The sequence below is a fragment of the Manacus vitellinus genome, unplaced genomic scaffold (genome assembly GCF_001715985.3).
Source record: "Manacus vitellinus isolate BGI_N305 unplaced genomic scaffold, ASM171598v3 scaffold_3_pilon, whole genome shotgun sequence".
NCBI classification, from domain to species: domain Eukaryota; kingdom Metazoa; phylum Chordata; class Aves; order Passeriformes; family Pipridae; genus Manacus; species Manacus vitellinus.
Genome location: NW_021940535.1, coordinates 17936573 through 17962686, shown reverse-complemented (window position 1 = coordinate 17962686; position 26114 = coordinate 17936573). Strand labels below are relative to the sequence as shown.

At 35.1% G+C, this 26114-nt stretch overlaps 1 protein-coding gene across 1 annotated transcript in view; it reads right to left on the bottom strand.

Annotated features, from left to right (window-relative positions):
- The window catches only part of ZNF385D (zinc finger protein 385D), a 324809-nt gene extending 299891 nt beyond the window's left edge, over window positions 1-24918 (bottom strand). The window contains exon 1 of the mRNA XM_029961872.1: window positions 24645-24918. Coding sequence (XP_029817732.1) covers window positions 24645-24918 — 274 coding nt within the window. The remainder of the gene's footprint in view (window positions 1-24644) is intronic.
- Window positions 24919-26114: the final 1196 nt, after the last annotated feature.

The window sequence follows — 26114 nt, the reverse complement described above, 5'->3', positions numbered from 1 at the left end:
CTTTATGAACCAACTATTACAGATCTTGAGCAAAGTGACAAGCCTTTAATAGAAGTACAAGTGATAAAGCAGTTTTCTGTAATTCATAATTTTTCTCATGATCTGTATTATTATAAAAACATGAACAATTGGGTGCCACTACAGGTAGATCTATTCAATTGCAAGTCAATTATTTGGATCATATTTTCAATGAAGAATATTTAAAGCAACTCTCATTATATTCAGAACTGGAAGTATTTTTAAAAGAGTTTTTTTTGGAAACTAAAATTTTCTGACATGATAGCAGAAATAGATAAAAATACTCCGCTAGTTAAAGACAGAACATCTGGCACTTGACTGCCTACGTTTAAGCCATTTTAGCAGGCTGTGAAATGACAAACAGCTGCAAAGGTACAGGATATTTTGATCACAACATAGGCTACTCTTAGTGTGTAGCACATGCAAAATCAGGTACAGGGTGCTAATTTCCATTTTGCATTTTGGTATATTGTGCAGTTAGAGTAACACATATATATATAGATGTACTCCATTTGTACATGTATATGTGTGTATGCGTGTTTGTACGTGCATAGAATGTGTGAAATATTGTAACATTTAGCAAAATTTTTCAGAATCAGGAAGACCATATTCACGGTTTGAACCAAAAGATCAACTGTCTTCACTTCTAGACTCAAATGAAAACAGGGTGGGTAAATCTCACCTTTAAACTTGTTTTCTTGTAGACAAGATGCTCTTGATGTTATGTTTCCTTTCAGTGTACATTTTGCAAGTTCATCAGAGATAAGGAAACTGAACTATAACTTTCTAGCAAAAAGTTCATATTAAAAAGTGTCCTGTGTAACAATTTGAAGTATTATTATTCTGAGGAAAAGAATTTTAATTTTAGTAAAAAATTTATTGTCTCAAACTTAAGGTGGGGAAATTACAACTAGTGGTCAGGCATTACTATTTCCAGGAATCTTTTTATGCACTGATACTGTTTCCTACAGTAGGCAGTTAAATAAAAAATAAGTAAAATGTAGTGAAGAAGTTAAAATGCAGTCTTTTGTTTAATTCTATATTCAGGTGCCAAAACCAGACTTACTAACTGCAATTACAAGATCTCTTTCTACTTTGCATGGAAATTAACCATTCTTGGAAACAGCCTCAGGGAAGGTGGCAAAAGTTTAGATAAGAAAAATAAACCTTTTTAGCCTAGTGAAAAGTACAGTAAGAGTAGCCAAGTTGAGTAGAAATATTTCTAATTAATTGAAAAACTATTAAGACAATTTTCTCCCATACACATGCTTACAATATAAAACACTAGGCAAAGTTCTCCTTTCCATATATCAAAAATAGAAATGTTCATACAAAATTATGGAAAGCAATGTAGGTTTAACTAATTTCTACATACATAAAAACCTCAGTGCACGTCTGAGCTTTCATTCTTTTGATCTGAGGATCTTTGATTTGCTCTTCAAAACTAATTCAAGGACGTCCCAATGAACTGCAAGAGGAACCTCAAGAGATCTGAAAGACTGCAGATTTTCGGGGAACAGCTAGAAAATTACGAAAGGAAAGAGTAAATAATGTTTTACAGCCCAAGTAGGTATGAATTCTTCTCTTTAAGTACCTGCCACTTACAGTATTTACTCAGAGGCGGTACTGACAGAGAGATCAGATTTCTAGCAATGGACAACAGATTGAAACTTGTGGCAGATATTGGAGCTCAGCTGGTTCTCCATAAGACATTAATTCCTCAGGAAAACATTTCCCACAAACAGACAGGAAACCACATCAGACATCAAATGTCTTATAAGTGACATGAGGGTTTGCTGTGTGGAAGCAGAGCACTAAAGACATTACTCAATCTTGCATCTGCATTTAATTAAATTTTGATTTGAAGCTAAAGAGAACAGCAACATTTATGTCAAATGTTGGTCAATTTGGACTTATTAAGTGTGAAACTTAATTGAGAAACAGAAGTTGACTTCTAAGTCACAAAAAAACTATATCCAGTAGACTCATCAGAAGACTGTAAAAAATTTGTAAACTCTTCAGATTTAATACAGATCCCCTTAATGTCTCCCTGATGTTACTTAAAACTGAATTTCACAGAAAAATATATTCTCACAAAATTAACATCATCACCTCCTAGTGGAAGCATTCAAGGTAAATGTTATCCTATGGCATAAAAAAATAACTTTGAAAACACCTTCAAGTGTACTGAGCAAGTGATACTCCAGTAAAACCTTTCAAGTATTCAATGGAAAAAAAGTATCAGGTGACTTCTCATAAACGATGACCTAGCCTTCACATGTTCCTCATACTGGAAATGTTCTGAAAAACAAACCAGGCAAGGCAGTTCAGCAGGGAGTTCCTCTTACCTTTCAAAATCTTACTATGAGTTCAATTCTTTAGCCTGTTCCCTTTCCTGTGGTGCATCTTGTAGGAATCACTGTGGTAGATGAAGAAATATTCTGGAAATGTCACAGGTAACTAGTTTAAATTCCCCAAATAAGGAGCCTTTGTTGGGTTTGGGTTTTTTTTTTGTTGGTGGTTTTTGGGGTGAGGGTGTGGGAGTTTTTTTCCTAAAGTAAAAGTGCTGTCTCTGGTAGTTTTGATATACACAATTCAAGTAGTTCTTGAATGCAATACTTTTGAGAAGGCAGTTCTCAAATGTACTAACAGGGATATCACAGCTTATCAAAAACATAAGCATAGCATACATTTCAGAAAAGCCTTTTCTTAAAACAATGGTACAAGAATATTAATGAAAGACTATAGACATTTAGCAGGAATAACAAAGTATAAAATGTCAGTGGATCCTGCCACAAGAATAGAGTATGACTACACAGGGACAAATTCTCCTTTCTGTCTATGCATCCATTTCCACAACTCTTAGAACAGCTGTCCTACAAAAGTCACTGTTAGTGGGTGAAATAAAACACTTAAATTGTGATATTTTTTCTTACATTATTTTGAAGTTTGGTGAGGCAAGAAATAATGTCACATTCACACAGGGCAGACCTTTGTGGAATAGTGTAAAATTGTGCAAGACTCCCATGAAGGTACCCACTCAGTACTGCTGCTAGAGATCACTGGTGACATGAGACAATGGTAGTCTCTGCCAAGGAAGGTTATTAGATTCCTTTCTAATCAGGAGTAATGCTGGCCAGGAAGTATTAGCATATGGGTCATCCAAGGTTCTCTTTGGAGGGGCTTAACATTTTTGCTATATAAGCCAAAGCTAGCCAAGACAGCATTTTAAAGCTGCTATCTTTTACTCCAGAAATACATCTCCTGTTCTACAATCTGCCCTTCAAATAATATTTCAGCAATCCTTCTTCCCTTCTGTATGTTCCACATAAAGGGAAAAAAAAAATTATCTATTCCCTCCAGTTTTGTCATAGATTATTTGGCTTTAGATGACGTGAAAACAGATGACTTTCTCCTCAAAGCAACATAGTGCTAAATTTTAGACTATCAAGCTTCTTTTGATCCTTTTAAATGATAGGACTAGAAAGCAGAACTGTTAAGCACTTCACCTGTCAAAAAAAGCTAGACTTGTATTTCATTTTAATGCAGTCTGGCTGGTACCTTAATATAATACACCTGTAAATCCCCAAGAAATTCAGGTCAGGCTAGAAGAAACGCTACAAGTTAGCATCTAATACAAGCAGTGCTAAAAGTCACATTTAGGAAAACAATAAACTCTTGGTTCAGTGTTGGTGTTCACTAGCTGTAGCTATTATTATTACTGTAAGAAAAGTGGCAACATCTGATAGTACGTTCAAAAAGATTACCTGCCACAATAGCTGTTTGGTTTTCAGAGAGATACAAGCTCTCCTGTAGTGTGAACAGACAATATGGCTTCAGAATAAGAACTTGTATTTCTTTGTCTTCTGACCAGCATTAAAAATAAAATTAAGAGTACTAGATCCAGAATCTTCATTATCAATGGTAATGGTAAAGCAGCAGGGGCAGTTTCCTCCACTGAAGCAGTACAATGCCTGTCAAGAGTCATAGCTGTATCTTACAAAGCTTGACTGTAAAATACAAACTCTGTAGTGCTGCCATTTAAACCATTTACTTACCAGAATGCACAGCCCAGACTATTTATTTTGGAACTCACTGACCCATCACAGAAACGTCTTATTTTTGAAGGTTTTTTGGATTTGTAAAGCCACATCCCTAAGACTGACTTAGAATTAATCTTACCCAGTGAGCACACTGAAGGTAGCAGAAGAAAAACCTATATTTTGCTCTCAAAACAGAATCTCCATTAAAAGTATCATATGCTTTAAAAAGGGTCTGTTTCCAAATTGGAAGTTTACCTTAGATCACAATCTAGAAGTAGAGTCCTGCTCTAAAAACACAGGTGTAAATCCTGTTCAGAAAGTGATCTCCCCACATTTCTTGCCTTTCCAGAGGATGACTTTTCCAAGCAGTGAGCTATTTAGAAATTCCTGAATGTCAAAAGAAAAATACTAGGAACATCAGATAATCGGTAAACAACAGCCTGACCAAGTGGTGAAACACAATGGAAGAAGGATCAGTACGACCCTATTGGAAGAGCTGCCAAATCTCCTTACAGAGTAGAGAAAAGACGGATTTCACTTTATTTCCTAAGTGCTCTTATTACTATCATTTGGATTTGTAACATCAAGAACTAATTTAACTGGCATAATCATCACTAAATGATGAAGGTTTTTAATTGAAAATTTTATATTATTCCTTACCATAACATAAATGGAAAATAGATTGATGAAACTGTGTAAAGATATTACATGATAAAAAAGAAGAAAAAACATCTTTGTCCCCAGCTCATAATGGTAGCCAAGCACTTTTACATCTACTAGAGCACAGGAATCCTGTTTCAGTCAAGCAAGACGAACGACACTTGTGGAACCAAAGTAGTTGCTGAAAATTTTTAAACTTCCAGAGACTTTTCCTTTTCTTGTGTACTGTGGTTCTGAAGACTACAGTGAAACCCATTTTTTCTCTTGTAGACTCCCACCTCTGATGAAAAGCTCATTGACACCACTGTGCCATAAATGCCTAGAAAATCAGTCACTTCAAGGAAAACTACCAAAAGCCATTCTAGAAAGCCAAGAGGGGCAAATATATTTCATTGCTCCAAACATAAGCAGCACCATTATTTTCAGTCAGCTGTTTTTAAAGTGGCCACTGATATTTCCTTTATATCCTATGTTTTAACGAGACCAAATGAAGGTTTCTCCTTCAGAACAGAAGAGGAATTCATGTCAGGCAAAATATTTCTCCATGGATGTATAATGGCAGCAAGATTATCCAATCATTAAAACCTATATATCTCTTAAGTTTGTATAATCTTTTAATGAATTAGAAAGCTTTTCTCCTACCTACATATACACATCACACATCAAACAGTAATCAAGGAGAAAGAACACACTGTTGAGGAAGTCATTACAATACAACAGTATTTTTAAATCTTTCAAATAAATATATGCTGAGTACAAATTTTAACATTAATAATTTCTTTTATTTGCCAGAAGAACATACTTACATATAATTAGAGTAAACTAAGGAATCTTTATAGTAACACTCAAACTTCTGATAAACTATTGCCATAAATACCACTAAAATAGACTGTTAATTTTAAATTGCTGACACAAAATGTACACTAAATATTCATTTTTAAATTCAAATACCTCACTGGACATTTGCAAAGGACTTTCTTAAAATTTTATGATTGACACTTTCTGATAGACAAATATTACTAAAATGAGCAAAAAAAAGGAAGTGGTACTGCAAAATTAGATAGAAAGGAAGTAAATCAAAAAGTGTTTTGCTCAAACAGCTGTTACCAAATGCTTGTGGAAATATACACACTGAAGAGTGATATTAATAGCAGCTGCAGATGGTCTTAAAATCCATTCATCCATTAGAGCTAAAGAGGCTACGTAAAAGTGATGATAAAAACAAACAGCAAAAAGACACTAGCAGTCAGAGAAGCCTACTGCAACCTCGGAAGATCCTCAGAAAACAAAGCTCCCAATGGCTGATGGAAACAAGTGGAACCGCAGGTCACTGGCATGAGCCTGATGATTTCTTGGCATGTACACTTCAAACTCTGATGAGTTCAGCTACATTTCAGAGGAATAAAATAATTTATGAGTTTGGCTGGTATTGAAAACTTGTGTAACTTCCAGTTCATAACCCTATCTTTAAATCTTTTAAATTAGGCACTCTAAGAAATGGTGTAACTACAAATTTCCATTCTTGTTCTCAGTGGAACTACTTGTTATTTTTTTTTATGATCCTTAACACAATGTACATAGCATAAAATTACACGTATGCTGTAAATTATTCTGATGTGCTAAGAGGATTAAAAAGTGTCCTGAAGTTTAGTTTGGGTTTCTTTCAGTTTGGAGAGGGAGATGTGTGTTTGGTTTTTTGGGGTTGATTGTTTGCTTGGTTTTTGTTTGTTCAGGTATTTTTAACAAATTAATAAGAAAATCTTCAAACTAAAATTCACAGAAAAATAAGCTTAAGCAAACATGCAGGTATTCTCACAAACCATTCCTGTGTCAAGCTTTGGGTGAAAAAAATATAGCTGACTATTCCATTCGCAATCCTAGAAATATATCAAAATAAGCATAGCTCTTTTAGGAATCTGATGACAGCAGGTCTGCTAAGAAGACAAAGTTTAATATATATTACCAGCCAAAGAAACAGAAATTATTACCAGAGGAAACTTACTAAAGGATAAAAATATTTGAACAAAAGTAAGTTTTTCAATATTGCTTTTCGAAAGATTTATTAAATATATATTTGATTCTTGTCAGGTAGCTGTGGATAAAGAAAAAGAGGCACCACAGTTTTTGATGAAAACACTTAGACTGGTAAGTGAATTACCTGTCAGATTTGGGGTGTAAAAATCAGAAGAGAGGCATGCCATGATGACTGGAACTTGAATCAGATATCCTTCATTCTAGTTCTGGTTGCCAGAAACTCATTGCAAGGTTTTGAGCAAGTCAGGAAGTGTGCATGTCTCATATTCCACACCTGCATTTGGGCTGGCTGAGAAGCTTTATTTAGATACTAAATATCCCCATTGGTATTACAAGTAGGTGAAAATGCCTGCTGGACTATCAGATAATTTACCAGATGAGAAGCTGATGTAAGTAATTTCTTACAGCAGCCCACTCAGTACCTGCAGTCCCTACTGCCACAGTGCTTTCCCATAAAGGGGATGAATAAACAGTTCATAAGCAAACAACTTGAAATGTACTAAAGTTTTTTAAGTGATTTCACTGTAATCATTGGTGTAATAGAAATGTCAAGACAGCAATAAATTCACAGTAATTAGTCATCAAAACAGGCTTCAGTTAAGTGCAGTTATTAAATGTTGGGAAAATTAATTAAGCTCAAATGCCAAATATTAAATCTAATTGACAAATAGAAACTTATGTTTCAATCTGTAAGCTTTGCAACAAGAGGGAGAGAAATGAGGTTTTGTGAAGGTTTCAAATCCTGAAGAACAGAGCTATATCCCACTTCCTTAAATTTACTTTGCAAAAATAAAAAGGAAAGGAAAGGCTGTAACATCCAGGGGCCTGAGATATTAAGACTAAATTCAATAAGTTGTGAAGGAGACTTCTCCGCACTTTAGTCCACCTGATTTTTAAATGGGCCATTCATCAGCATAAACTTCTATGATTTGCAAGTTAAATGTCAGTTCAAACAAGTTTCTCTCACAGACAATTTCTCTTCATTGCTGTGGTCAATTCTATTAAGAAATGTTATTGCTAAGAAGCACGCAATTCATCAGCAACATGCAGCAATCTACAGCAAACAAGAACATTGTGTGACCAAAAACTTATTGTTTTTGAAAAGTAGCCATTGAATACTAATTTATTAAAGAACAGATTTGCAGATTTAGAAAACTCACACTTCAAATTTATCCAAATTTTAAATTACTTTTTTTCAGGTTTTCTCTTTATTCCTCCTTGAACATTTCCATTGTTTTTTTGGTTGTCTTTTTTAGTTTCAGCTAGGAATATGCAATGTGGGGACAGGTTGTTGCTCACAGAGCAATATAATAGCTTTGTGTTTAAATAATATAATAAAAATAGTGATTTTATGTAATACCTTTTGGTTACAGAAACATTGGACATTCTCTTACAAGTGCTTAACTTGGTAGGAAAAAAGAGTAAGAAAACCCCTAGTGTATAAATTTACTGAGGCAGAGACATATTAAGAATTGTTGGATAGAGCTTTGGTCCCTTAAGGAGGGAAAATAAGTACATAAATAAAAAGCAAGTTTCAGATTCATTGCTATTGTTTTCCTAGCACCAGAGGGTTTTAAGTAAATGTGCTCAGGCAATCATTTACTAAATAGCTGAATAACACCTAATTAGATCATATTATTATCTGTTCTTTAGGTTATGCATATCAATAAATTAAGAAGTCCAACCTCAAGCTGGTACAAGTCAGCAACTCCTTTCCAATGCCTGTTTTGTGCTATCATGAGAGCCCAAGATACTGGTGTGAGTCCATCACTTCCCTTCAAGGTACTCTTTGGCCCAAGCTCTTTAATCTGAACTGAAAGAGGTAAGCAGCATCTCACAAGATTTGACCTGAACTTTTTCCTAATCTCCATCTACTCAGAAGTTTCACATGCTATGAATGATGATTTGAGTCAGACTCTTCCAGCACCAGGAAAAAGAGTATAACTGTGTTTGTCAAGAGCCTAATAAGCATCACAGTTTAATTAGTCCATTTATTTGCGCTTATAGTTCCACATGAGACCAAAACACACAATTAAAAAACAAATACAAAAATCTTTCTTTTCCCAAAAAATTCATCATCACTTCCGAGTAAGAGTATTTTCAGAGGCAAAATTTAAAACTTTAAGCACATTTAACAGAAAATAAAGAGCATTGCTCCAAACCCTTGTAATAATAATACTGAAAGTATATATAATATTATAATCAGGAAAGAAGAAATGCATCTTGTGATTATTGGCCAAAAGTATTTAGTCATCTTTAATAATACAGTACATTTATAATACCAAAACAGCAAAGCAAAGCTGAATTAGTAAAGAACAGTCAGAAAATACAGTGCGTTGAAAGAGGAATGATTTGTACTCTGGGGAAAGGCTCACAGAATGGGGACAGAGAAGAGAAATAATTAAGAGAACAATGCTGGAAAGGAAAAGAGGATGGGAAGAGAACAACAGAAGATGAAAAAAATTATTTAAAGGATTTATGTTCATTGGTAATACTACATATTTTTTTCTGGAGACATCTTAGCATAGTTTTCAAATTTGGGTTATTTTACAGAGGCTGGAAATACAGAACTAAAGGTCTCCTCAGCACATTTTCTTTCAATTTCCTTCGCTTTACCCTCTAAGTATGCTCTCGATGAAACTGAAATGAATTCTTTGATGTGCAGGAGAGAAAATGCCAGAAGGTCAAGAGGAAGCTTCATTGTAACTACTTAAAAGAACACCATGTTACTGTGTTTTATTTTACAACATAATATTTATTTAATACTAAGTTTCTCTTACAGAAATGGGCCTTTCAGCATAATGACTGAAAGCATCTACTAATTAATGGGAAAACATGCCACTGTGAGTTACTGTGTATTTACAAAACAACGTAAAATTCTACAGAATCATGCAGAATCACAAATATTCTGAGTTGAAAGGGACTCACAAGGATCATCAAGTCCAAATGGTAAGTGAATGGCCCATATAGGGATTGGCCCATACAACCTTGTTATTAGCACTATGCTCTAACTACGACGATTTACATCCAAGATTCTGGACTACAAATTCTCTAAGGAACATGAAGTAAAGTGCTGAGGGTATTTGACAAAAATCCAGGATATGCTTCAAATCCTCACGCCCCATTCAGCAGGTAAGTTCAACTATGTCCCATTATAAGACTGAAAATCTGATACAGTGTTCTCTTTAAAGCCAGAATAAATCCTTTACTGTGGATCCATCCTGCCCTTCCCTCACCCCCAAATAATTGCTTTTTTTAATGCTCTCTTCACCAAGAAAAAATAGAGTTTAGCCTATGCTGAAACAGAAGCCAAATATGACTGGGCTTGAATCTTTTTTCTTTTTTTTTTTCCCAGCTCATCCAGAGTTACTGTGGTAGAGCCCATTAGCAGTGCATGAAAGCAGATAGCTCAAAGCCCACACAGTAATTCCTGGATTTAAATACAGATTGGAAATGAATATCCCGTGGATAAATGTCTGTGAAGAACACAGAAGAGAATAAGTGCTTGGGAGATTAAGAGATTTACTGTAACCTCTGTGAAAGCTGAGCATTTAAAGGGCAGGAATTCTTAATTTTTCAATCAGCAAATTTAGAAGGGCAGAGAATTATACATTATCTCAGCAACTAATTAAAACCCTCTGTATGCATGTGCACATGTTCATGCATATACTTATTTTTATAAATCAGCAGATGTGTATTACTAACAGATTATGGGACTATTCTGGTCAGCAAAATAATATAAATGTTAGATTTCTTAATTTGTTTAAATGGTCCTTTGGCTAGTTCATAGAATTATTTCAGTTGGAAAAGACCTTTCAGATCATCAAGTCCAGCAGTTCTCTGTAATGCTCAAGATCTCTTGCTGAACTGAGGGCAAATAATTCCTCCTTCTTACAAGAACAATACATCTGCAGTGAAAGAAAATTCAAACACAACTTGATTTTATAACTCTCCTCTTTTTCTTCTTGCTTCATCATTTTTACTATCTACTATCTGTGGGAAATCTTAACCCAGACATGTTGAGGAACTGCTATGAAAAACCTGCCAGATGTTATAACCATCTTCTTGCCCTATTCTTCCCTTTAAAGCAGGAAAATTGAAAGAACACAGAAGCTCAAGTGTCTAAACAACAAATAATTGTTTCACACCAAAGGCTAAATATAATAGTCACATGCCTGAAGATCTTGTTGTCCAAATAAGATCACGCCATGCACAGACAACAGCATATTCTGAATCCATCCACTGGGTGGTTAGTCCTGGTCATGCTTTGCTGTTTCTGAAATTATGAACATTCAGGAGCAGTAATACACAAGCAAACTCTGAAGTGGACATGTGACTACAGAATACTGCACACTCACCTATTTTGCTTGACTGCTATGCATCAGAAAGGTTATGCAGATCTAGGACACTCAACATTCTCTATGACCAGAGTCACCAGCTTGCCTATCCTTCATCTGTCCCTGTCCTACATTGCTCCCTTTCAAACTGTAGCCAAGGGTGATATTCTCATAAATATCTTTGATACAGCAAATCCCTAAGGTTTCTAGCAGTGGGATTCATGTAAAAAAATAAACACAATCACATTCTTACACATCTGATCTCACCTCCCAAAGGCATTTAAAAAATCACAGATCAAGCCCCCAAGCATTTACTCTGAACAAACCCTTCCAGAATTTGGCAGTAGCTGCTTCAAACACTAATGAACCTATGGGTAAATTAAATATCCACTAGGGCTTTTTTTCTAATTGCAAAACACCAGGGATGTTAGGATCTACTCTACCTGTGGGTATATTATATTATATGTTAACAACTGCTGAACAATGAAAACTTGTTACTTTGATCTTCACAAAGAAGAAAAGGTGAAAAAAAAAAAAAGTTGTAAACTTCTGAGCAATTCTGTAAACATCATGAAAATACAGCTTCCAACACTTTCAGTATTCATTGGGGGACTTAGGAATGAAGCTGAAAGGCAGCTTCTGAGGGAATAATTTTTTTGCAATTTAATTTGATAGAAAGTAATGTCTGAATAGCAAGGTTCACCAATAAAGAAAAGCAAGGAGGAAAAATTACTACATAGCACAAGGTGAAAAAAACCCTAAAAACTTTAATTTTATTTTTGATGCTATCAGTATTTTGTGCTATTAATAGTATTACTCTAGAGTCTTCACATTCCTCCTGCCTTACATAGCAATAAGGGTAACAGAACCCCCATCCTGAGGACTGCCAACATAGCAAATATAACCTTACCATATGGTATTAAATAATTCCACACACATCATGATCCAATTAAACTAGTGATAGAAGAACAACTGATGATACTGCAACACAACAAATATGCTATGGGCCTTTTTTTTTACATTCTTAGGGATTTTTCGTCTAGAAGAGTACAAAGAATTAGGTATATTTTGTATTTCCAGGAGAAAATTTCCAAGACTCACCTAACATTCTATGCAAGGAAACCTGGATTCATCAGAGGGAATGTGTGATTCATTGCTCATTACTTTAGTGTTCAGACAATATGCTAACTAAATTGGGATCATTCCTTCTTGTGCTGAGCCAGGTAGAAAGGCTTTTTCTGCATTGTATCATCTTGCTGGTATTTACATGGGGTAAAAAATATAATGCAGAAGTGCCTTTTCTTGAAACATAATTCTAGTTATTAAGAATTTTTTTTTTTAAGTTGTGTCCATGGAAACATTATTTTTAAACTCTGGATTACAAGCAGCAGAAAATTAAAGTACCACATAAATTCAAAAAGTTGACAAGTGCCGCAGTTTAACTTTGAAGTCTTTAACCTGCTTAAAATCAAGCAGTTCTCAGATAAGCATTTCATTTTAGTTTTCCTCAGATAAGGATTAGGAATTCTTTTCCTGTGGTTCCTTGAAGAAGAAGGAGGAAGAAATGAGAGGGTGGCAGGTCTGGGAAGAGTGTTGGTTTTGTGCATATTTCTTTCACTTTGTCAGCTTGCAATGAAAGAACATTTTAACTTCTGCTGGGTAATTTACACCAACTTGCCAGCGTCTGGCAGAAGGAGCCCACCATCTGAGTAGGAAATGTATGCACCAGGCATTCAAATGAATGTGACATATGAATTCTATGGAAAGTTATGCTAATTCCCTTAATGACTTCAAGATGGTCAGGAAGCAAAATACATCTTATGTTTTGTCAGGTTTGCAATTAATTCAACATGCAAGACAAACAGTTCCCTCCCCTATCCTGCAGTCATCCCCACAGTTGTTCAGTTACTCATTGTAATAATTTTCTATACTTCTTTTTACCTCTGCAAGTTAATCCTATCCTATAAAAATGAATTTTCATGTCTGATTTTCCCACCAAATCATGAAAAAGCACCGATCTAGCCCCATCCAAATCCTACTATCCCCTCATAAGCCAGTCTCCTCATACCACAGCATTGATCCCCTTTCATCCTTCATAAATGAAAGTTTGTTCAGAGGTTTGTGCCACTGTTCACAGGAGGTTGTGAAGGGCATTGTACTACCAGAGAGAGTGCTTCTAGACAGGAACCAAGGCCTTCTAAAGTTTTCCATGAGATTAAACAGTATGAGTCTAACCTCACATATTGTTATGGCAAAATGGTCTAGTAGGAAGCTGCTGTTGGCCTGATTACTGCCCTCAGTATGGGTAATATGCCGCCTTTTCTGTAGGGCTTCTTTGGGTCACAGTGGGTGGTTTTCAACCTTACACAATGTCAAGAGAAAAGGAGCTTTAGGCACCTCATTTTGTACATAAAATAAACAAACTGAGCACATTTCAAAATCCCGCTGTGCTCTGTGCATACATTCCTGTCAGCTTTGGTCTCAAGAATGTTGTAAAATGCTTTATCATCAAAAAGAATGGAAAGGATGAAGCAGATTTTGTTTATTTTTTCCCCTCCTTGCCTTTCTGAAGAAACTGTTCGATAAACTTGCCAGTTCTGCCATTTTGTGTGATGCTTCAGCCGGCATGTTTTAATGGCATAACATCTATAACAGGTGAACTGCAGAGCATGGAGAGTTCTGTCAGAACACATTAACCAGAAATCCTTTGGATATCCACAAAGAGTAAGTCAGGGTGACAAGTCTCTTTCTCGGTTACTTTGGGGATAGGCTAAGCTTGAGTACTCAAGCTTTCTGTGATGACACTTCATAAAATAGTTAGTCAGCAAAGGAAGAAAGCGCTGTTATGATGATTATTCTCCAAAGAAATTAAAAAATAGTAGATACAGAAAGAAATACATGTTTTTATCAAAATATACCAGGGATATCCTAAGAGCACTGAATAGTAATCATACCACTCCATATTCCCAGTGGAAAAAAGAAATTCTTGCATATAGGTATGATGTTTCATTAACCCTATCAACAGCTAACATAATCCTAGAGATCTGTCAAAAGTAATAACACCTATTCATGCCTAGTGTTGGTTTACATGTGTGCAAGGCTTTCTTGAGTTTATTGAACAGAAAAATATAAAGATTTAAGAAAAGAAAAAAACCTTACATTACACTGTGAAAGAGTAGGTTCTCTGGACTATGAAATCTGCAACAGCCATGAATAAAACTGAATTAGAAGACATGCAATTCAGCTTTCTGGAGCCATTTGTTCACTTGAAATCATCACGAATATGACTTCTGATTTGAGAAAATAAACACATACTGTTTGGAGAATTCCTTTAAATAATAATTTACTGCAGATCTTTAGGAAAAAGAAAAAACAAGCAACCCTTACAATTTTCCAAGATTAAAAGCTAACTAACTGCTGACTACCATACAGGTCTCTGGGCTAATCAGCAGATGGTATGCAAGCGCACTCCTTACAAAGCACAGCACTGGAATTTTCTGCCAAACTAACAAAGAGCTAACAAATTTCTATGCAGACTAAGAATAAACTGTTTTTCATTTGTGAACGTATATGCATGTATGAATGTTTTGCCAATTACTTCAACATGCAAGACAAATCACTGTACTCAGAAGAACACACATTCAAATTTAACCTGACCCTCTAGTACTCCCAATAATGTGGTCAATGGATTTTGTAGGATGGGCTCTGTGCTGTATCAAAGGAATCACAAAAGAAGCATATTATTTCCCTTAGAACAGATTTACAGGCATATAACAGAGTAAACTAGCCTACACTACAAATTTTAGCCTCTAACAAAATATTTATGTATGTCATTTATAACATACATACAACCCCACAGAGACACAATTAAGAGAGTCAATCTGTTGAAATAAACTCTTCTGGTTTGCAAAAAAAATAGTGTTGATAAAATTAAAATATTTCTTTCCTGAATAGTACTGAAACTTCTGTGTTCTCTATAAGCTTATTTAATTGTTCTTTCTTTAGTTATAACATTGTTGGTTTGTAAAATCTTTTAATTTGGAGTGTTCCTAAGACCAGCGAGGCTTGCCACTGTTCTTGAAAGAATTTATTTCACGGTAGTAAGTGTTTAAATTCCAATGCTGTGATTCTGAATAATACATATTTTTTAAAGCTTGGTCGTTCCAGGATCTTTTCTTTGGCTTTCTCAAGCATATTTCATCTATTTGTGAAAAGGGTCACTGACATCAAAAGAGTTAGTGATAAAATCAAATACAATACAGTGAATTAGTATGGCAATGGTTTTTTCTTGAACATTTCAAGATTTTAAAACATGAGGAATACTCTGTTACTGATGTGTGATACTTTTAATATTAGATTTTACTGACAATTCTAAGTAGAAAAATATGCTTCCCTCAACATGCCCACATTAGTTTTTAATTAATCATAATTTAATTTAATGATGAGATGTGATCAGTGAGAGAATAAAACACCACGCAGAACCAAAAAAAAAATCACAAACATGTTCAATATCAATTACCGGATAATTTTTTTTAGGAGCTGTTTTATCACTCCAGTGTTTACATGACAGAGTCTATTTTTTAAATCTTCAGTGGTTTACATTAAAAGTTAATTTATTTAAAAAAAAAAAAACAAGTTTGAATGGTTATTAATATTGGTCTGCCATGACGACAAAGTCTGGCTTAATACATCATTGAATGACGTGGTATCTGTTGTTCTTTACTGCATCTGGTAGCATCTGTTCTTCCCTCTGTCACCACTAATGACAGAAATAAAGGTCTAACAACAATCCATGCATACTAGTAGCTTTGTTCCTAGACTCCCTCTTTTAGAGGACAGGAATTTTATTTTTATAATCTCTAACTAGCTAGACTGTAACATGGATCAACAGCAGTTCTGACGATATGCTACAGGCAATTTGCTGAAAAAAATAAAGATACTAAAAAAGGCTTCAACACTTTGTTTTACATCTCAGAGCCTTTCAAAGAATATAGATTTTCCTGTATTTGCTTTGCTTCTGTCAAATAACATCAGCAATCTGACATTCAAAGTGAAATTTTCTTGGTGATTTTTTCTTTTGAAACACACAGCTATGAAGAAAAAAGCCAAGCCTTTGGCTGTATTTAACTTGCTCTTGGCTGATGTAAATTAAGCAAGTAGGCCACTGAATCTTTAAAACTGAAGTTTTCCCAGCGCATTTTCTAAAGAACCTTAGAATAATTCAGGTGGAAAGGTATTTCTGGTATTTACTCAACCTCTTACTAAAAGCAGAACTAACTTCAAGGCTAGATAAGGTTAAGTTCACCAGTTCTGAATAATGTTTGACAAAATTACTAACCAGTTGCACTCAAAATACCAAAGTGAGTACTTCTTACATTTCTGGTTTTACTTTCACTGTATTTCACTATGAATGAAATTGCTTAAAGCTCACAAAATGTTTGATCACAAAATTATTCTTCATTAACTTTCTTTTTCCATTATAACATTGCAGAATTCACCAGAGGAAGACTATATCTTGGTTTTGGTTTTAGTTTAATAGTAATTATGCGGTTATAGCCTGTAAAAAGAAACATTGAATATTGTTTTTATAGTCAAAAAGCCACTATATTCCATGTAAGAAATTATACCATCCCCACTAGGGAGGCTAGTATTTAAACACATATTACCCTAACATAAAGTTTCTAGAGAAATATTTTAAAAATATGGATTTTGATTACAGAACAATGTATTAGTTTAGGAAGGGAGCTGCTTTGCTTACAAGTATCTTTCCAGCTCTCTAATTTCATATTTATGGAAAAATTGGGGGGAAATCTTGATTATACCTATATATCTGCTGTCTGATAATGCAGACAATGCTGACTGCATAGGGAATCCAGCCAGGTTGACCTATAAGCATTAATGAGAGAAACAAAGGAAAGATATCATACAGACTGACTCGTTCCCACTGTAGTAGAACTGTAGATCAGGACTGGGGCTACCTCGATGACTTATACTGAACTAGCATAAGTGTGTGCTATCATTAATTAATTTCCTCAATAGAGCAAGGAACTTGCTTTCTTCTCTTGAAATCAACAGCAGTCCTTAATTAATTTAATTGGAGATAGTCTTAAAACTCTGATCTTGAAATATATTTCCTCTACTGAGAAACATGTCAGAGGATAAAAAATTAACTGAAGATTTCAGTGACACGACTGTCAGAAAGACAGTGTATTTTGAATCTGAGGAATAAAAAGCCATAAATAAGAAAAAGTCAGCTGAAAATGTCTTACATTTGATATTTACTTTTTTTATCTCCTACTCAGATATCATTCAAAAATTCTGCTTCAATTCTGTAGTATCCTAAAAAATAAAAAAATAATGCTACATGAGAGATACAAAATTATCATTTTACAGCCTCATTGAGGACTGTAGACTTATATTTGAAGTAAGAAAACAACTCAATATGGGAAAAGCTAGCTCATAGGAAATTAATACCAGGAAATGTTGATAAACTTAGTGCGTCGTCATGACTCATAGAAGATTTGTTGCCTACCAGATGCTACAGCAGGAAAAAAAACCCCATCATATTAAAAGAAGACAAGTTACTGAGAAGGTCTGGAAGGAAGCCATGGTCATCATAATCTATATTGGATCTAGTGATATAAGCAGAACTAAATGGAGAGCCTGCAAAACAGGTTTCAACAGTTTATTAGCTGTAGAGATGAGATCAAATGCCAGTGTTCTGAGAAATGAGACTGGTGCCACACTCAGGGAGAAGCAAAGAATGGCAGACCAACACCTCACAGAGTTCAGAAACAACACAGATGGACACAGATTGCTTCCAGAGTAAATGAACCTTATCCAGATAATTTAACATTGATTAGCAATATTGCTGCTACAGATAAAACATGAAGACATCACTTGCCTAAAACATTATTAATCTTTAAATGGAGTGACAAACCATTTGAGATAAATAGGGTGTATGGCAGGTTCTAGCCTGAAAAAAAAAAAAAAGGAAAAAGAAAAAAAAGTTATTTTAAAGAGGCTATGTTAATGCTAAGCAGAAGTGCAAAGAGAAAGATGACAGTTTTCCTGCTTTTTGCAAGTACATTTTAAGCATGGATTTGAGGACTAAAAGGGCAGTTATTTTTCAACATGGAAGAAAATGTTGCACACCTAAGAGCAACATAAAGTCCTAAACACATGAGGTCATAAATGCCTAAAAAGGACAAGCCAACTGTGACAGAACAATGTCTGGAACATGCAGAGTAAGAACTCTGAGTATGGAAGATTAAATGTAGAAAGAGGCACACGGTGAAAGATTTTCACCCTCTAATCTGCATATATAACAGCAGCCCCTTTGTGCTGTTGAAGACACCTTTAAGTACCTCATCCTCACTGTCTTCACACAGCTCTCAGAAACCCTATCCAGGTTTGCTAAAAGGCAGCAAAGTAAGAACTTCTAAACTTGTTTCAGCTGTCTGACACTGCTGAATTTCTCATGGACAAACATCCATGTCCTTTGGATGAAGACAACTTATTAAGCATCTTGCTTTGAGGTGGTACCAAAAGGAGGGCACTCTATACAGCTGGGGGTATTAAAAGAGAACGTGTGCAGTCTTATATTCAGGCAGAAAACTGAATTCTTCATAACTTTTTCAACCTGCAGTTAAAGACTTCTTTAGACCCTGGGCAGATGTTCTTGATAGTTGAGACTCTTCATACAGCTTAAACAATTTGATTCATAATAAGCTGCCACAGCATGTTTTATTCAGTTGTCACCTAAGATGGTAGAAAACAAAGGAGACCAAAACCATACCTCAATAAAAGATATAAGCACATTCTTAAGCACATCTGATGAACAAAAAGGAACTTTAAAAATACTATAAGCATATTTAGACATAAATTTCTACTTATATCCCAGCCTCAGAAGAATTATCCATAATAATAAAATCACAGTTCTCAAGGCTCCTATAATTTTTTTTTAATTCTGTCATGCTATTCAGTGGACCAATTATCAGATACACTACACAAAAGCTTTTTTAACTGCTATGGATTTCTCCCTCCAAATCCAAAAGAATGTTTTTGAAATTGTTAAAATATATTTTACTGATGTGACTGCATGGCATTATTGAAGTTTCTTCAGGTGCACTCAATAAACTTTCGCCATAGCCTTCCCACAACTTGTTATAATACTAAGCTTTACCTATGACTGGTCTGTATGAAAATTTAGTAATGTCCATTTGTGTTTATTTGTAATAGCAGACAGCTAACTACAGCAAGTCCACATGGATATTTGCACACATGTAAAGAGTTTGTCCACATTTACCGTCCATTCATCCTTTTGTTATACTCACAAAGCTAAGTGGATCCTACTGTGCTAATTAGAGGAAATATGAACACCATGCATGGGGCTGGTGTGAGCTGGCTCTTTCTTGAGCTTCTTTCGTTCACCTTGTGATAAAACTTTGTGCTGAACTATGATGTCATATATGATGATATAACCTTTCTGAATATAATAAAAAAAAATTCTGCAAATACAAGTGGTGTTTAACAGCATACCTTGCTTGCAAAAGTGCTCTTGAAAGCAGAACTTGTTAATAGTTCACTAATTGGCATAGGAACACGATGAAAACAGACAAGTACTTAGGAATAAGGAGGAAGATTTACATTTGGAAGCAGCAAAAGTGATGACACACTGCCCTCAGCCACTTCTACTTGTTCAAAGATCTCCAGCTTTGACATTTGGGAGGTATTACAGAATACCCAGAAGGAACATGCTGTGCTGCTTTACAAGATACAGGCACCTATGACCCACAAATCAGAGGCTTAAATATGCAGAGCATAATGCATATTGGTTTTATTGTTAATGGGCCGAGAGGCTCTGCATCAGAACATGACAAAAAAAAAGAAAGTTGCAAGAGATGTGACATCCAGAGACATCTCAAGTTGATCTGACAATTCGTACTTGCCAGGAAATTAATGGAAAATCTCCTCTTCTGAAGGAAAATATACTTTGTCTGAAGATTTCCTCCATTCCTCAATGCCCCATCCAATCCTCTTCCTCTGAAAGGAGGGTTAACACAATGAAAAGAGCAGGTGACACCATTTCCCTGAAGGTCATAACTTGGTAGTTTACCACTTAAGAGTGTGACTGCCCCAAAGCCAACATGACAGCAGAGGTGAAAACTGTAGCAGCAGCACAGAGCCGGAAAAGAACCAACAACAAAAAAGTGCAAGGAAGGAGACTCTGCAAGTGGTTTAGGTAAATCATCTGGATTTCCTACCTGTAGAACAACAAAAACTCAGGATTTAATATAAAAGAAAAGTTGTAAAAGATTAAATATTTTCTTTGATCAATGTGCAAAAAATTTACTGCCTAGATATCATTGAAATTGCCATCTCAAGAATTGTTGTGGGTAATTACATTTAACCACTGTATGAAGCTGAAAAAAGAATAAAATGTGGGAAATAAACTTTGCTAATATTTTAGTGCATATTTCAGCCTAACCATAACAATCAAATTGTTATTCATTCTTAATTAATATCTAGTGGTGAATTAAGAGATTTGCTTTTTGCAATTAGCAAGGGAAAAAAATTCTGATACTTTTTGCTTCTTTCTTCCATGCAATCAATGTCCTTGTTCATAGTACAAAAAAATTTTACTTCGATGAAATTTCACTGAAAAAAAGAGTTATAGGTAAATTTACTAAACTGGATAGTCTTTTGTCTAGGTTATGAATTCAGAGAGCTAGATAAAGAAACTACTACCAAATGCCTCACTGGCTTCTGTGTTTCAAAAGATTAACCGTTCAGAAATCAATTTTTAAAGTGAAAGGAGTCGAATGAACTTGGTGACATTGCTCATCTCCTTCATTATTTTCCCACTTGTTATCTAATGTATTGTAGAAAGTACTGCAGAGGAAAGCAATTTTAGGTTTTGTCCTGATGGTGCCTTGTTCAACCATGACAATTCAGCAATTTGCACAAAAGGAAGTAGAGGAGAAATTCTGGTTTATATAAAATTTTAGAAATATCAGCTTTGTCACTGGTACTGTGACACATTTGCATCCACAGTTATTTTTCCATTCTGTCAGTAGAGGAATGAGTTTTGCTCCTACTGGTCAGAATAAATGACTTTCCACAAGAGATCACCTCTTTCCACAATGTCCAGGCTGGTTATACAAAAAGTGGTGCAATGTCAGCAGACCAGATAGAAACTGCATTTTGTCCTGTTAATCTCAAAACATACTCAAAATCTCCACTGACTTCCTTGTCACTTTGCCACTGCATGCATGAGAGCAGAAAGGAAAAAAAATCATCAGTAAGAAGAATATACTGTAGGGTGTAACCAGGGAAGCATGAGAAGTCTTTTTAAGTGGCATAAAAGGCAATTATTAGGAGGAAGGAACACAGAAAATTGTGCTACTCCCAAATACATACAGTCCAGTAACAGAAGTGCTGATGTCTCACTATGTCTTATTAAGTCATCACAAATCACTGTACCGAGTAACAACACAAGAAACATTGGGTTCACCTCACTTTTGTGACTGCAGTATGCTGTTCTCAGGCTGCTCTGCCCCAGGAAAGAACCATGTGGGTATTGTACAGTAAAGCTGTCAAGCAGACAGAGAACCAACTAGCAGAACTTTTTAGAGTACATCTGGTGAGTTATTCAAATTCAGTCCAGATACTAACAGAGCAGCAAAGAAACACTGCATTTAAACCCACCATGCACATTATTTATTAATTATATATTTGCAGACGTTAATAAGTTTTGTGTGTATGCAACTTACCTTCTGAAATTAGGCAGAGATATTCAGGTATAATAAATGCTCTGTTATTCACGTCCAGCAGATAAAAGCTACTTCACACTGTTGGAAGATGATGACTCCAGCATAACAGCTCTAATTACAAAGTCCAAAGCTAATACAGCTGAGCCCTACCTCTCTTCAGTAGTCCATTGCAAATTATTTTGGAACAGGACATGGGTTTTTGTTTCATATGAATCAATCCTACATTTCTATTACCCCCTTGTGATACAGAATACACAAATCTTTGTGGGAGATGAAACAAAGTGAGAAGTCACAACTTTAAAATTTTTCCCAGGCTTTCCACATATGTTAGTTCCGAGTGAGCACTCAACATTGCAAAGGCATATACAACTCAGAGTACAGTCTGTGAAACACTGTATTTGGAAATGGAGTTTTCTTGTGCATAGTGCAAACACATCACTCATATGCCATGAGATATAATGAATAACTATGATGACAAAACATTAGAAGATAACCCCACAAAGCAGAACATTTACACAGGTATAATTTACAGCAGAATTTAGTCTCAGGAATGTCATTAACCTAGACACTGAGCATAACATCTGTCTTCTGTGGCAATCAGACTTCTACACAAGAAATACAATTCTCATAAAGTATCCTACTGACATACATTGAATAAACAGTACTGTGTTTAACAGTACTGTTTATTCAATGACCTTCAAAAAGCATCATTTGCATGCACATGACAAACTGAAAGAGTCAAGTCATAATTAATTTAGTCATGGTCATATGTTATGTTACTAAAGCTTACTGGGGTCTCATCAACAAAACAATCATTTGTCTGAAAAACACTGCCCATATTTCAAATATAGAAGTTATGACAAAACCTATTATTGTGGAAGGACTTTCAGGTTCTCATTTCTACTTGACTTAGAAAAGGGATCTCAAACAGGGTCTCAGTTCAAAGTGCAGGGAGGATGGTTACTCAGACATTCAGTTCTAATTCAGTTCTAACTTCTAGCAAGAAATATTTAATATTGGCCTCTCTTTGCTTTATAATATTCAGTTTAAAAGATGTAAACTTGGTCACATGGGAAAAATCACTTCCTTATGCTCTACCCTACATTATCCGCTCAGTGGAGAGCTACTTTTGATGATACTCGAAGATCTACCAGATTTGAAAATCCTCGAGTTTCAGACAATCCCCCAAAATAGCTGCACTTTGAAAGAAAGAACAAGATAGTCAATCAGCTATTTTCTGACTGCAAATGGGTGCAGCTACACATGACATAGGGATACTTTTAAGGAGGAAATAAGAAATATGCTGCTATACTGCTAGTTTGAGCCTCTCCAGAATATAAATGCTGAAGCATAATTGAAGCTCTTTGATACTAATTTCAGCATTGCTTAATTACTAATGCTTTCATTATCATGGATTAAAGTGGAAAAATGAACTGCAGAAAAACACTTTCTATCATTAGCAAACTTGTTGTGCTAATAATAACAATAACACAATTTCTCCTTAACCAAAGATAGCAATGACATTAGATTGTGTTTATTTGATTTTATAAAGAATGCATTTTTGGATAACCATATTGCACCTTTAATCAATTAGGAAATCAATCTTTCTTTATGCATTTCCACAGCTCCTCCTGACAGTAGTAGTAGTATTTTTCCCTAAACCTGAATACCAAACAGTGCCAAAACCTGCCACTTAAAGACAAAATTAATTATGTTATTCAAAGTTATGGGGACGTTGTTTGTTTTATTGTTTTATTTTTATGGAAATGAGTAACATCTCAAAAACAGAAAAGCACTCACATCCAACATACTTTGGCAACATATCAGTGTTATTCCCCACTCTTAAACCCAGGACAAAGCACAGATTATTATAATAATAATATGAAGTTCTATCTAAGGATTATTGTTTTGCGTATCCTTCTGCAGGTGGGGCAGGAAGCAACTCATGGCACAAAGTATTGAGCAACATGTGTGATCTGGAGAAAGTAAGTCTGAAAGTCCTAAGTACATGATATTAAGACAATCATTTCTCTGACAGAAACAGATAGAACAATGCAGTACAGCTCTACACATGGTACAGCAACGTTGAGTACTACCTGTTATGAAACTAAGAAAATTACAACATAGTAATCTGTATTTTCTTGTCAGGGACCATCATTTGCTTCTACTATCTAATCTGCTTTAATACACAAAACCACAAATGTGTTTTTCTTTGAGTTGCACAATTCATTCTGATGATAGGAAAATAATGTCACCTACTGCAAAATGCTCAAAGCTGCCAATGAAGTCAATTACAATCAAAATAACCTTTGCTCCATCTCTGTTTGACTTCAGTCAAGCTAAAGTGAAATGAATTTGGGAATGTATTTGTTCTGTGTAATGTATTTGTTTCAATTTATTTCACAGCCACCTTACATTCATTAAAAGCAAACACACCCCTAACAAGTATAACCTTTCTAATAGACTGAAATATGGAATATCACTGATTATGCTGAAAACCATCAAAATGCAAATGAAATGAGAAAGAATATGAATAAACATCATCATGTAAACAAAATATAAACCAGAACACAGATAGCACACATTTAGCTATTTGCCAGATGCTCATGCTAGGGATGACCTCAAGCACTCTGAAGTCACCAAAAGCCTTTGCCTTAACTTGAAAGAATTTGTTATCTGAATAAAAAGCATTTAAACTCATATATATTGATGTTAGTGCACATTGCTGCAATTCTCAGATTAAAACATGGCAAAGGTACATATATTATAATGCTTACCATTATCACTTTTGAGATTTCCGTTGCTTAGCTGTTTTAACCTCTTCTGATGGGATTTGCCATTGTAGTGGATTTGTGCCTGAGCAGCAGAGTTCAGCTGAATGTTACAAACACTACACAAAGTGAAATTGGTGTGTTTCTTTTCTCTCTCCTTCTTTTCTTCGGTGCCCTCAGGTGCTAAATCTTTCTCACCTTCCCTGTCTGGGATAGATGAGAAATCTGAATTGTATGACTGGTTATCAACTGGTAAATCGGGGCTCCATGGCTTCTTCATATTTTCTGGGATGGGAAAAAACATAAGAGAGAAAATTGATGAGTAATACAAAATAATACACACAAGATAGCTATATCTGCAAACCACTAAAAGGCAGAAAACATTTTTTTGCATTTTATATTACAACACTATATTTCCACTCACATATTTTGCTTTCTGTACATGTTTTTTAGTTCTGCTATGTAACTTAACTTCACAGCCACGTGCCCAAAGCTGAGCCCATCAGGCATGGGTGTGGCCCCTCTGTGATAAATTATTTAAGAAAGGCTAAAAACACGGTGCAACAGTTGAAAATATGTGACAGAAACAGTCCTGCAGCCAGTGGGAAAAAAAGGGGGAGGAGGTACAATTAACAGAAGAAAAAATACCCTCCCTTATATATTAGTTCAGTAAGCTTAAATGCACAGACCTCACCCTTGAGTTTATTTAGCAACCCCAGTCACCTCCTCTCCACTTCCTATGAATGCTTTCAAGCACAAATCTAATAATCTCATAATTTTTCTCATTTAAAGTAGTTCAAAGACAAATAAAAATGTTCTATTAGTTTCTTATCTTAGCCTCCCAGGGTTATAATTGAGGGATAGTTAACTTAGATTCAGCTAATACCAGACAGTAACGACTACAGAAATGAGAAGATAATCCCATCTGCAGAACTTCAAGTGAAACCAATGTAAACAAGAGCTTCTGTGATTAAAAGTGAGCAGAAATGGCACAGGGGAAGGAATGCTCTGCACACTGCAAAGCTAATTTACTATTCAAGGAGTGCAAAATGTTATACCAACTTAGCATTTTGATGAGACCTTTCTATACCATATAAATGTTTAAAGTGCTTGTTCTCCTAGACTTAGTGAATAAATGAAGGTCTAGACGAAGAATCTAATCTATACTTCGAGTGAAAAAATTACTGCAGCTTTAAATAGGATGGTACTATTTGGTGTCTAACTGACAAATCAGTCAACCTAGAAACAAAAAAGATTATTAAAGCAATGCAAGAAAATGGGCTACAGATGTCTTTTAAATACCAGATCCAGACAAGGTTCAGCATAAAAAAACAAGTCTAAACAAGCCTTCAGATTTGGGTCTGATAACACAAAAATACTGGAAATCATTCTTCAGATAGCTTCAAATGTTTTAAATTTCATCAATTAAACTTTTTGCCAGACCTTCCAAGGATTTAAAGACACTTATTGCTTTCT